General features: G+C 31.4%; 1 protein-coding gene across 2 annotated transcripts in view; it reads left to right on the top strand.

Moving 5' to 3' along the window:
- Positions 1-14,812, top strand: part of LOC145330019 (sialin-like) — a 39,851-nt gene that overhangs the window by 10,397 nt on the left and 14,642 nt on the right. For both annotated transcript variants that reach the window (XM_080174549.1, XM_080174550.1), the window contains exons 11-15: positions 7,593-7,687; positions 8,024-8,126; positions 9,662-9,688; positions 10,222-10,307; positions 11,904-11,971. In XM_080174549.1, the coding sequence (XP_080030675.1) occupies positions 7,593-7,687; positions 8,024-8,126; positions 9,662-9,688; positions 10,222-10,307; positions 11,904-11,971 (379 nt within the window). The remainder of the gene's footprint in view (positions 1-7,592; positions 7,688-8,023; positions 8,127-9,661; positions 9,689-10,221; positions 10,308-11,903; positions 11,972-14,812) is intronic.

A 14,812-nucleotide genomic window follows, 5' to 3' on the forward strand; every position in this document is an offset into this window, starting at 1 on the left:
AATATATTATAGGAAAGGGATATGATAGTAGCTACTAGAGGATCTAAAGCACTGGATACCAAAGAACAGATAGACAGACACTATGTTACTATACACATAATATATTATAGGAAAGAGATATGATAGTAGCTACTAGAGGCTATAAAGCACTGGATACCAAAGAACAGATAGACAGACACTATGTTACTATACACATAATATATTATAGGAAAGAGATATGATAGTAGCTACTAGAGGCTATAAAGCACTGGATACCAAAGAACAGATAGACAGACACTATGTTACTATACACATAATATATTATAGGAAAGAGATATGATAGTATCTACTAGAGGCTATAAAGCACTGGATACCAAAGAATAGATAGACACTATGTTACTATACACATAATATATTATAGGAAAGAGATATGATAGTAGCTACTAGAGGCTATAAAGCACTGGATACCAAAGAACAGATAGACACACACTATGTTACTATACACATAATATATTATAGGAAAGGGATATGGTAGTATCTACTAGAGGCTATAAAGCACTGTATACCAAAGAACAGATAGACAGACACTATGTTACTATACACATAATATATTATAGGAAAGAGAAATGATAGTATCTACTAGAGGCTATAAAGCACTGGATACCAAAGAATAGATAGACACTATGTTACTATACACATAATATATTATAGGAAAGAGATATGATAGTATCTACTAGAGGATATAAAGCACTGGATACCAAAGAATAGATAGACACACACTATGTTACTATACACATAATATATTATAGGAAAGGGATATGATAGTATCTACTAGAGGCTATAAAGCACTGGATACCAAAGAATAGATAGACACACACTATGTTACTATACACATAATATATTATAGGAAAGGGATATGATAGTATCTACTAGAGGCTATAAAGCACTGGATACCAAAGAACAGATAGACAGACACTATGTTACTATACACATAATATATTATAGGAAAGAGATATGATAGTATCTACTAGAGGCTATAAAGCACTGGATACCAAAGAATAGATAGACACTATGTTATTATACACATAATATATTATAGGAAAGAGATATGATAGTATCTACTAGAGGATATAAAGCACTGGATACCAAAGAATAGATAGACACACACTATGTTACTATACACATAATATATTATAGGAAAGAGATATGATAGTAGCTACTAGAGGCTATAAAGCACTGGATACCAAAGAATAGATAGACACTATGTTATTATACACATAATATATTATAGGAAAGAGATATGATAGTATCTACTAGAGGCTATAAAGCACTGGATACCAAAGAATAGATAGACACACACTATGTTACTATACACATAATATATTATAGGAAAGGGATATGATAGTATCTACTAGAGGATATAAAGCACTGGATACCAAAGAACAGATAGACAGACACTATGTTACTATACACATAATATATTATAGGAAAGAGATATGATAGTATCTACTAGAGGCTATAAAGCACTGGATACCAAAGAACAGATAGACAGACACTATGTTACTATACACATAATATATTATAGGAAAGAGATATGATAGTATCTACTAGAGGCTATAAAGCACTGGATACCAAAGAACAGATAGACACACACTATGTTACTATACACATAATATATTATAGGAAAGGGATATGATAGTAGCTACTAGAGGATATAAAGCACTGGATACCAAAGAACAGATAGACAGACACTATGTTACTATACACATAATATATTATAAGAAAGAGATATGATAGTAGCTACTAGAGGATCTAAAGCACTGGATACCAAAGAATAGATAGACACACACTATGTTACTATACACATAATATATTATAGGAAAGAGATATGATAGTAGCTACTAGAGGCTATAAAGCACTGGATACCAAAGAACAGATAGACAGACACTATGTTACTATACACATAATATATTATAGGAAAGAGATATGATAGTATCTACTAGAGGCTATAAAGCACTGGATACCAAAGAATAGATAGACACTATGTTACTATACACATAATATATTATAGGAAAGGGATATGATAGTAGCTACTAGAGGCTATAAAGCACTGGATACCAAAGAATAGATAGACACACACTATGTTACTATACACATAATATATTATAGGAAAGGGATATGGTAGTATCTACTAGAGGCTATAAAGCACTGTATACCAAAGAACAGATAGACAGACACTATGTTACTATACACATAATATATTATAGGAAAGAGAAATGATAGTATCTACTAGAGGCTATAAAGCACTGGATACCAAAGAATATATAGACACTATGTTACTATACACATAATATATTATAGGAAAGAGATATGATAGTATCTACTAGAGGATATAAAGCACTGGATACCAAAGAATAGATAGACACACACTATGTTACTATACACATAATATATTATAGGAAAGGGATATGATAGTATCTACTAGAGGCTATAAAGCACTGGATACCAAAGAATAGATAGACACACACTATGTTACTATACACATAATATATTATAGGAAAGGGATATGATAGTATCTACTAGAGGCTATAAAGCACTGGATACCAAAGAACAGATAGACAGACACTATGTTACTATACACATAATATATTATAGGAAAGAGATATGATAGTATCTACTAGAGGCTATAAAGCACTGGATACCAAAGAATAGATAGACACTATGTTACTATACACATAATATATTATAGGAAAGAGATATGATAGTATCTACTAGAGGATATAAAGCACTGGATACCAAAGAATAGATAGACACACACTATGTTACTATACACATAATATATTATAGGAAAGAGATATGATAGTAGCTACTAGAGGCTATAAAGCACTGGATACCAAAGAATAGATAGACACTATGTTACTATACACATAATATATTATAGGAAAGAGATATGATAGTATCTACTAGAGGCTATAAAGCACTGGATACCAAAGAATAGATAGACACACACTATGTTACTATACACATAATATATTATAGGAAAGGGATATGATAGTATCTACTAGAGGATATAAAGCACTGGATACCAAAGAACAGATAGACAGACACTATGTTACTATACACATAATATATTATAGGAAAGAGATATGATAGTATCTACTAGAGGCTATAAAGCACTGGATACCAAAGAACAGATAGACAGACACTATGTTACTATACACATAATATATTATAGGAAAGAGATATGATAGTATCTACTAGAGGCTATAAAGCACTGGATACCAAAGAACAGATAGACACACACTATGTTACTATACACATAATATATTATAGGAAAGGGATATGATAGTAGCTACTAGAGGATATAAAGCACTGGATACCAAAGAACAGATAGACAGACACTATGTTACTATACACATAATATATTATAAGAAAGAGATATGATAGTAGCTACTAGAGGATCTAAAGCACTGGATACCAAAGAACAGATAGACAGACACTATGTTACTATACACATAATATATTATAGGAAAGAGATATGATAGTAGCTACTAGAGGCTATAAAGCACTGGATACCAAAGAACAGATAGACAGACACTATGTTACTATACACATAATATATTATAGGAAAGAGATATGATAGTAGCTACTAGAGGCTATAAAGCACTGGATACCAAAGAACAGATAGACAGACACTATGTTACTATACACATAATATATTATAGGAAAGAGATATGATAGTATCTACTAGAGGCTATAAAGCACTGGATACCAAAGAATAGATAGACACTATGTTACTATACACATAATATATTATAGGAAAGGGATATGATAGTAGCTACTAGAGGCTATAAAGCACTGGATACCAAAGAATAGATAGACACACACTATGTTACTATACACATAATATATTATAGGAAAGGGATATGATAGTATCTACTAGAGGCTATAAAGCACTGTATACCAAAGAACAGATAGACAGACACTATGTTACTATACACATAATATATTATAGGAAAGAGAAATGATAGTATCTACTAGAGGCTATAAAGCACTGGATACCAAAGAATAGATAGACACTATGTTACTATACACATAATATATTATAGGAAAGAGATATGATAGTATCTACTAGAGGATATAAAGCACTGGATACCAAAGAATAGATAGACACACACTATGTTACTATACACATAATATATTATAGGAAAGGGATATGATAGTATCTACTAGAGGCTATAAAGCACTGGATACCAAAGAACAGATAGACAGACACTATGTTACTATACACATAATATATTATAGGAAAGAGATATGATAGTATCTACTAGAGGCTATAAAGCACTGGATACCAAAGAATAGATAGACACTATGTTACTATACACATAATATATTATAGGAAAGAGATATGATAGTATCTACTAGAGGCTATAAAGCACTGGATACCAAAGAATAGATAGACACACACTATGTTACTATACACATAATATATTATAGGAAAGAGATATGATAGTAGCTACTAGAGGATATAAAGCACTGGATACCAAAGAACAGATAGACAGACACTATGTTACTATACACATAATATATTATAGGAAAGAGATATGATAGTAGCTACTAGAGGCTATAAAGCACTGGATACCAAAGAACAGATAGACAGACACTATGTTACTATACACATAATATATTATAGGAAAGAGATATGATAGTAGCTACTAGAGGATATAAAGCACTGGATACCAAAGAATAGATAGACACACACTATGTTACTATACACATAATATATTATAGGAAAGAGATATGATAGTATCTACTAGAGGCTATAAAGCACTGGATACCAAAGAATAGATAGACACACACTATGTTACTATACACATAATATATTATAGGAAAGAGATATGATAGTATCTACTAGAGGCTATAAAGCACTGTATACCAAAGAACAGATAGACAGACACTATGTTACTATACACATAATATATTATAGGAAAGAGATATGATAGTAGCTACTAGAGGATATAAAGCACTGGATACCAAAGAACAGATAGACAGACACTATGTTACTATACACATAATATATTATAGGAAAGAGATATGATAGTAGCTACTAGAGGCTATAAAGCACTGGATACCAAAGAATAGATAGACACACACTATGTTACTATACACATAATATATTATAGGAAAGGGATATGGTAGTATCTACTAGAGGCTATAAAGCACTGGATACCAAAGAACAGATAGACACACACTATGTTACTATACACATAATATATTATAGGAAAGGGATATGATAGTATCTACTAGAGGCTATAAAGCACTGGATACCAAAGAATAGATAGACAGACACTATGTTACTATACACATAATATATTATAGGAAAGAGATATGATAGTATCTACTAGAGGCTATAAAGCACTGTATACCAAAGAACAGATAGACACACACTATGTTACTATACACATAATATATTATAGGAAAGGGATATGGTAGTATCTACTAGAGGATATAAAGCACTGGATACCAAAGAACAGATAGACAGACACTATGTTACTATACACATAATATATTATAGGAAAGAGATATGATAGTATCTACTAGAGGCTATAAAGCACTGGATACCAAAGAATAGATAGACACTATGTTACTATACACATAATATATTATAGGAAAGAGATATGATAGTATCTACTAGAGGATATAAAGCACTGGATACCAAAGAATAGATAGACACACACTATGTTACTATACACATAATATATTATAGGAAAGAGATATGATAGTATCTACTAGAGGCTATAAAGCACTGTATACCAAAGAACAGATAGACACACACTATGTTACTATACACATAATATATTATAGGAAAGGGATATGGTAGTATCTACTAGAGGATATAAAGCACTGGATACCAAAGAACAGATAGATAGACACTATGTTACTATACACATAATATATTATAGGAAAGAGATATGATAGTATCTACTAGAGGCTATAAAGCACTGGATACCAAAGAATAGATAGACACTATGTTACTATACACATAATATATTATAGGAAAGAGATATGATAGTATCTACTAGAGGATATAAAGCACTGGATACCAAAGAATAGATAGACACACACTATGTTACTATACACATAATATATTATAGGAAAGAGATATGATAGTAGCTACTAGAGGCTATAAAGCACTGGATACCAAAGAATAGATAGACACTATGTTACTATACACATAATATATTATAGGAAAGAGATATGATAGTATCTACTAGAGGCTATAAAGCACTGGATACCAAAGAATAGATAGACACACACTATGTTACTATACACATAATATATTATAGGAAAGGGATATGATAGTATCTACTAGAGGATATAAAGCACTGGATACCAAAGAACAGATAGACACACACTATGTTACTATACACATAATATATTATAGGAAAGAGATATGATAGTAGCTACTAGAGGCTATAAAGCACTGGATACCAAAGAATAGATAGACACTATGTTACTATACACATAATATATTATAGGAAAGAGATATGATAGTATCTACTAGAGGATATAAAGCACTGGATACCAAAGAATAGATAGACACACACTATGTTACTATACACATAATATATTATAGGAAAGAGATATGATAGTAGCTACTAGAGGCTATAAAGCACTGGATACCAAAGAATAGATAGACACTATGTTACTATACACATAATATATTATAGGAAAGAGATATGATAGTATCTACTAGAGGCTATAAAGCACTGGATACCAAAGAATAGATAGACACACACTATGTTACTATACACATAATATATTATAGGAAAGGGATATGATAGTATCTACTAGAGGCTATAAAGCACTGGATACCAAAGAATAGATAGACAGACACTATGTTACTATACACATAATATATTATAGGAAAGGGATATGATAGTATCTACTAGAGGCTATAAAGCACTGTATACCAAAGAACAGATAGACAGACACTATGTTACTATACACATAATATATTATAGGAAAGAGATATGATAGTATCTACTAGAGGCTATAAAGCACTGGATACCAAAGAATAGATAGACACACACTATGTTACTATACACATAATATATTATAGGAAAGGGATATGGTAGTATCTACTAGAGGATATAAAGCACTGGATACCAAAGAACAGATAGACAGACACTATGTTACTATACACATAATATATTATAGGAAAGAGATATGATAGTAGCTACTAGAGGCTATAAAGCACTGGATACCAAAGAACAGATAGACAGACACTATGTTACTATACACATAATATATTATAGGAAAGAGATATGATAGTAGCTACTAGAGGATATAAAGCACTGGATACCAAAGAACAGATAGACAGACACTATGTTACTATACACATAATATATTATAGGAAAGAGATATGATAGTAGCTACTAGAGGCTATAAAGCACTGGATACCAAAGAATAGATAGACACACACTATGTTACTATACACATAATATATTATAGGAAAGAGATATGATAGTAGCTACTAGAGGATATAAAGCACTGGATACCAAAGAACAGATAGACACACACTATGTTACTATACACATAATATATTATAGGAAAGGGATATGATAGTATCTACTAGAGGCTATAAAGCACTGGATACAAAAGAACAAAGCAGAGAAAGCGAAATTCCTATTCTTCAATTGTTAAAGTAAGTTAACATTATTAAAAGCTCGCTTTTTGTAATCCTTCTTTTGTTAATAAGAGAATTAAAAGTATTTGAATATAGTGAGGTAGTAGCACATACCCCTCCCCCTTCAAATTTTGAAATAGATTAAAAATAATTATAAATAATTATTTTACTTTAGGCTAGGTTAGGTTTGGTTATATTTGGTACAGAATAGCTTCGAAGGGTTAGTGCAGGGTTATAATTTTCAATTTATTTCTAAAAATATAGAAAGGAGGTTTTTAGAAGGGTTATCTGCTATGTACGGACAGACGGACAACTAAACTGTATTAAAGCTTCCCTGAAAAATCATTATTTTAGGGACATGTTATCGAGTTATCCAACAGTTATTCTGATGCTGTGTGAATTTTCTAATTCCTGGGGCCTCTACACTTTACTAACAGAAGGGCCTACTTTCTTTAAGGTAAACATTGCAATCAGGGATCTAAAGGGATAAGACCATGGCCGATAAATTTATGTACATCTTCAATGATGATACACAAAATTACCCCTTCTGTAGATTACAATTAGTGGTTGAAACGTTTAAACAATCATCTACATGAATCAATCAATCAAAATTCACTAAAATCCCCAAAGTTGTTAAGTTAACGAATAAGAAAACGTTATTATAAAACTTTGGTAACTAGTGTAATAAACAACCCATTGTCCCGTCTTGGGGCCTCTACACTTTACTAAAAGAAGGTCCTACGTTCTTTAAGGTAAACATTGCAATCAGGGATCTAAAGGGATAAGACCATGGCCGATAAATTTATGTACATCTCCAATGATGATACACAAAATTACCCCTTCTGTAGATTACAATTAGTGGTTGAAAAGTTTGAACAATCATCTAAATGAATCAATCAATCAAAGTTCACTATTGTTAAGTTAACGAATAAGAAAACGTTATTATAAACTTTGGGGACTAGTGAAATAAATAGCCCAATGTCCTCTCCCGTCATGCATTACAATACAAGAATGACAACATCCATAAAAGCTAAGCTCTAAAATCAGACTGTAGGATAAACAAACAATAACTCTTATAAAGTGTCAAAAAATTCGGGATACTGTATATCGACTTAGTTTCAGTTTTAGGCTTTAATTATTGAGATGCTTCGCTTATAATATTGTACCTTGTTTTCCTATAAGTATTATTTCAAAAAATCAAATAAATGTTATATCACACAAAAAAGTTTTTTTTTAAATTTACCTACCAACTTTCTGGTTACAATTATAGAGTTGCTACGCCTCCTAAAATCGTACAAACTATTAGGCAGACGGACGGACAGACCAACCCTAATTATAGAAAAGCTTCTCTTTTACATTAAAAATTTTTTGCCAAATCATCTCATGCTAACTTTAGCCCTCTTAATATCATATAAGTGACTATAGAAACCCATCATAAAAACCTTTTAAAAAGAATAATAAAAAACCTATTGTCTTTTTCTTTAAGAGCCCTCAACAGCAGACAAAAACAATATATTAATTGTTAAGTTTATATAAACATGGATGACAACATTCATAAAAGCGAAGCTTTAAAATAAGAAGAAACGGACATAAACACTTGTAAAGTGTCAGAACTGAATAAGCAGAATTTAAATGTCGTAAAAAAGTAAATTTGTTGCAAAATTGATTAAATACAGGATACAGTTTACATTTTAAGGACTTTAGATTATGGAGATGCTTCGCTTGTAATATTGTACCTTGTTGATACAGGAGTTCGAATATAAAGTTTGAAGTCAATAGAACAATAATAACATGCTGAAATCAATGTTAAGATCTAACCGTTACGCAAGGACAGGCCGTAATCATAGAAAATCTTATTTTAAATTATATCAAATGACAAGTTTATATGAAAAAGATTCTATAAATACATAAGTTTATTCTTATTAAAATGATACTAAATAGTAATACACACTTTGCCTATTTAGTTTTAAATAACGTATTGTTTGCTTTCAGGAAGTTTTAGACTTTGATATTGGGGAGGTAAAACTTTTATACAATTTATATTGCAAAGCTAAGCTGCAAGTTTTAGTTTGTTTGTCTGTCTGTTTTTAGTTGGCAATAAACAAAAAACCAAATTTAAAAGCCTATTTTTTATTATTGTCATGCAATGTATGTTCTATAAATCTTACCCTTCCTCACTAAGTCAGTTATGAAATTTGTATAGGGGTGCATTCTAGGATATTGTTTATTTTAATAATTTTTTTTTAATAATTTATATGTTATTTTTCGCATCGTATTATAGACAGCTTGCCACAGATATTAAATTTAAAAATTGTTGCTTGCCCCGAGAACCGGTTCTAATCCAGCGGATATTAATCGGTTTCGAAGCCATACTTGTTTCTTATTCTTTTTCTATCCCAATTTCCTTCCCTTGCGCCACTTTTTAAAGTAGCAAACCTACATTTTATACATACAGGTCCGTTGGGTTGGATCCCAAAATGAGTGTAACCACTTGATTTTTTCATTTTTTGGATGCTGAACTATCAAATAATCTTTACATTTTTTATGTATAGAATGGACTATACAGTAGCTTGCCGTATATTGGAAGGTTTGTTGGAGCACAAATTTTAGGTTCAATTTCAGGATTCTTTGTTGCCAGGTAAAAACTAATTTCCAGTATAGATTCGAAACCGATTAATATCCGCTTGATTTGAACCGGTTCTCTGTCATACTGAAAAATTATGTATATCATAGTATTATATCCCGTTTTCTACGAATATAAAAATGTGCAATTATAAGATTAAAACCATTTTTTTCAGCCCGTGCCTGTGGCATCTAGTAGAAAAAATATGGTTTTAATCTTATAGTTGTACATTTTTTTATCCGCGGAAAGCTGTTTATAATACGATGCGATAAATAGTTATTATTCTCAAACTTTTAAGTGTACAAATTTGGTTTTTTCTTCGTATATATAACTTTTTATAGTTATATGTTTTGGAATTATATACTTATCATTCATTTTTTCTTCATTGCTTTCTAAAGAAAATATTAATTGCAATTTTTTGACTTGAGAGTGAAGAATGAATTTTAATTAAGTAGTTACGTTTTTAAGTAGATTTAACAAAAAAAAGGCAATTATTTTTCGCATCGTATTATAGACAGAGTTCATTGGATATCAAAGTTTTAATATTAAAACCAGTTTTGTTACCCCCTATGGGCCGAAGGCCCTGGCTAATAAAACTGTTATATATTTATTATGATTTTTATTTTGAAATTCGTGGAAAATTTTCTGTAATACGATGCTGAACATGATTTTTTAGTATTGACGAGTTCTGGTTCTAATCCATTTGATATATATTAATAGGTTTCAAAGCCATACTGGAAAAGTAATTGCAGAATTTTGGCAGTGATCACAGGATGTATGTCTGTCTGTGTATCTCTAAGTCTGTATCGAATGATCTCGCTAACTACTTAAGATACATGGTTCTTCTTTACAATGTAGCTTCCCAAAGGCCATTGGAACTATTTTGTAGGAGGAAACCACCACCCACCTAGAAAACAATGACCCTGTTAAAAAAAGTTTTTACTCTCCCATTTTAAAACTAAAATTAAATTAGGGATAGGTGGTCGATTTCTGACTACCCCCCCCCCCTTCAGCTATCTTAAGCCGCTAGGGTCACTAAAAAGTTTACTAAAAATACAGACCAAAGTATGTATTGTAGTTATAAAAAAGCTGGTTCGGCATAAAGAGATAAAAAAATAATCCCCCTAATCTTTTTAAAAACGAAGCTTTTCTTTAATTAGGGTCGGTCCGTCCGTCCGTAACGGATAGATTTTTTTCGTTAATTTAGGCATGTTATAAACTTATAATTGTCCTATCGATTTCAAACTTTGCATTGTGATTCCATTTACTTTTTTAACAACAAATTTTTATGTGATCTAATAATCCGATTGATCTGATTTTTCGTATACTGATTCCTGGGACAACAAAGTACAATATTTTAAGCGAAGCAACTCTATAATAAAGTCCTAAAAATGTAAGTATGTCCATAAACATTATTCTGTATCAATTAGTTTTTCAACAATTTTGCTTCGACTCTTTATTTATTATATTTATATTCTGATTATTACTATACAAGTTTTAATGTCCGTTTGTCCCACTGTTTCAGTGCTTCGCTTTTATGGATGTTAAATTTGGGGAAATTCAATATAAGATTGCCACTAAAAAAGTATTAATTTTTTCATATTTTTCTAGAGAAATTGTTGCACCAGTAGCAATGATGAAGATAATGGTTATCACGGAATTTATCTTCCCAGCTATAGGTAACTTTTATACAGGGATCTATAGGGATAAGACAATGGCCGATAAATTGGTTGCATCCCCAATGTTAATACACAAAATTACAACTTATGTAGATTACAATTAGTGATTAAAAAGTTTGAACACTCATCTTAATTAACCAACCAATCCAAATTCATTAAACGTCCCCAAAGTTGTTAAGCCACCGAATAAGAAAACATTATTATAAAACTTTGGGTACTCATTGTCCCCATTCTCTCTGTATTGTATAAAACTTAGGATGGGGAATAAATGTATAAGTAATCGATGTATAAACCAGACAATCACTTGGCTAAAGTGGAAGAGACCCTTTTTCTCTGCTAGCAAATTGCTTTTTGTTCTTTTGTAGAGAATCGGCTATGTTTTTTTTTATTTCCGAATCATTTAGCTGCTTTTAAAGACCTAATACAAAATCAAGATAGGGTCCTCACCCTGTGGACCAAGCTCGATTTTGTATAGCAAGTTTTTTTCTCAATTTTCCAGAACTTTTTAAGGGTTACTTTATTAAACAGATGTTCAACACAAAGAAAATTTAAAACCAAATATTAGCTTTATTGTCCATCGGACAGACGGACGGGCGTTTATTTTATCTTACGCTTGCAATGGCGTGCAATTTTAACACCCCCTCCCCCCCTTTGACTAAAATCGATATGGTTTAAACTTTAGGACCTAATACACCCCATTAGGCCCTACGTCAAACGCAGGAGTGGACAAAACATCAGAGTGGACAAACGTCAGAGTGGACAAACGTCGGATTGGACAACGTAAGGTTTACAATTAGAGGGTAAATCCACCATCCACCTTAATTTTGCAATGTGGGGGGGGGGATACACTCCCTTTCTTGCACGAAACTGTACCTTTGTTATATGATAATTCTATGTACTATATTATAAATATATATATGTAATGTATTATTAACGAAATGAAAAGTTTTTGCAGTGAAATTTATTTCGAGTAAATTTGCTATTAAAAGAGAAAATCACGTTTCCCCTATAGCGTTACGGACGGACATACAAAGTGAATTATAGAGTAGATTCGCTACTAAAAAATAGATTGGTATTTTATAAACACAAAAGATGATATAAATTGGATATTGAATTGATCTTATTTAGAAAGAAATTGAATTGTGCAAAATAGATATAAACAAGGATGACAACATCCATAAAAGCGAATGAGAGAGAAGGGACAATGGGCAGTTTTTTTATACCAGTCCCTAAAGTTTTCTTATTCGTTGACTTAACAACTTTGGAAACTGTATTAATAATGATAGGTTAATTCATTAGGTTCAGTGTTCAAACTTTTTAACCACTAATTTTAATCTACAGAAGGGGTAATTTTGTGTACCATCATTGGGAGTGTACTTCAATTTATTGGCCCTTGTCTTGTCCCTTTAGATTAGAACCCTGTATACGATCAGTGACAAATATATAGTAACAACTAAAGTGATTTTCAACAGTATCTAGAAGTCATACTAACATGTAAAGACTAGAGTTGGGCTCGATATAATTATCTCGCTATTGGCTAGGTTTATTCAATGTTTTATTTACTTTCTTTTGGTTATCTGAATTCTGACTATCAACCGTATTCTACCATAATCTTCACCCTGACGATTTCTTTCTTTAAACTATTTTAGGATCTTGATATTTTTTATATTAAATAATCGTCCTGAAAGGGTTAAAATGTTTAGTTAACTGTTAAATTTTAGTTCAATATCTGACCACATTATGCACGTATCGCTAGTATCAAATTATTTTAAAACTAAGTTTTCTTTTATTTACTATATTATAAATTTAAATTTTCTGTTTTATGGATAAAAATTTGATACTTCAATATAATTCAAATAGCAACATAAAATAAAAAAATATGAATTTATTCTTCATACATTAAAATAATGCGTCTTATCGTTCTGGTCAATGAGAGTTTATTACGGATTATTGGAGCACTATGAGTTCTAAACATTTATTGCTTGGAAAACTTGAGCTCATATATAGACATTTATTTCCTATATAGATCTGTCATGGATCTTGATGCAATAAAGTAGGCTGTTTGGTAAATGTTAAAAATTGGAAGAATTCATTAAACAAAAGTTCCCGCAAATATAAGTATTAAATAACGGGCGTATCGTAATTACATCTTAATGGCGGGATTCTCTTTCAATTTTTAAGTGATCATCTAGAGAATCCAGAGCATCATCCGCATGTATTGGGATACAATACATCAGCAAACAGGAATATAAGGTTAAATAATATCCAACAAATTCATTGATTACACGACCTTTGTCTGAGAAGTTCTAACAGTTCATGATAATGAGTTGCACCTGTTTATGGGCCAATACTCCAACTATTTCTAACATTGCAGAAGTAGGAACCAATTTTAATGTCTTTAGTTATGATGCGTTATCGGGCTAAGATTGAACCTTACACCACCCCGACAACAAGCAAGTGCGCTACGTTTTTAGCCAAGGTCTCGGGTTTTCCGTAACGGACTTACTGACCGACCCTAATTATATAAAAGTCTTGCTGTTAAAACATTCATCCATACTTTGTACTTTTACAATTGTTCGTGACAAACTCAAGAAATTTGCAAATCTGCGACGATAATTTACAACATACTATTTATATCTTCTTGTACAAATGTGATGGGTTTATATCAGGCCTTGGTAGCCGCCTGTAAGGAAAATCAACTTCTTTCAATTTTAGAAATCAGTTAATATCTAAATTGACAATCCCTTGCACACCCCACCTGAAGGCGTGTTAGGTTAAAAAAAACCATGGAAACGGTTAACACAGGATGTACCGGGACCTTATGGTGGTTTCAGAACATGC

The sequence above is a fragment of the Acartia tonsa genome, chromosome 10 (assembly GCF_053477335.1).
Source record: "Acartia tonsa isolate MP-2025a chromosome 10, ASM5347733v1, whole genome shotgun sequence".
Lineage (NCBI taxonomy): Eukaryota > Metazoa > Arthropoda > Copepoda > Calanoida > Acartiidae > Acartia > Acartia tonsa.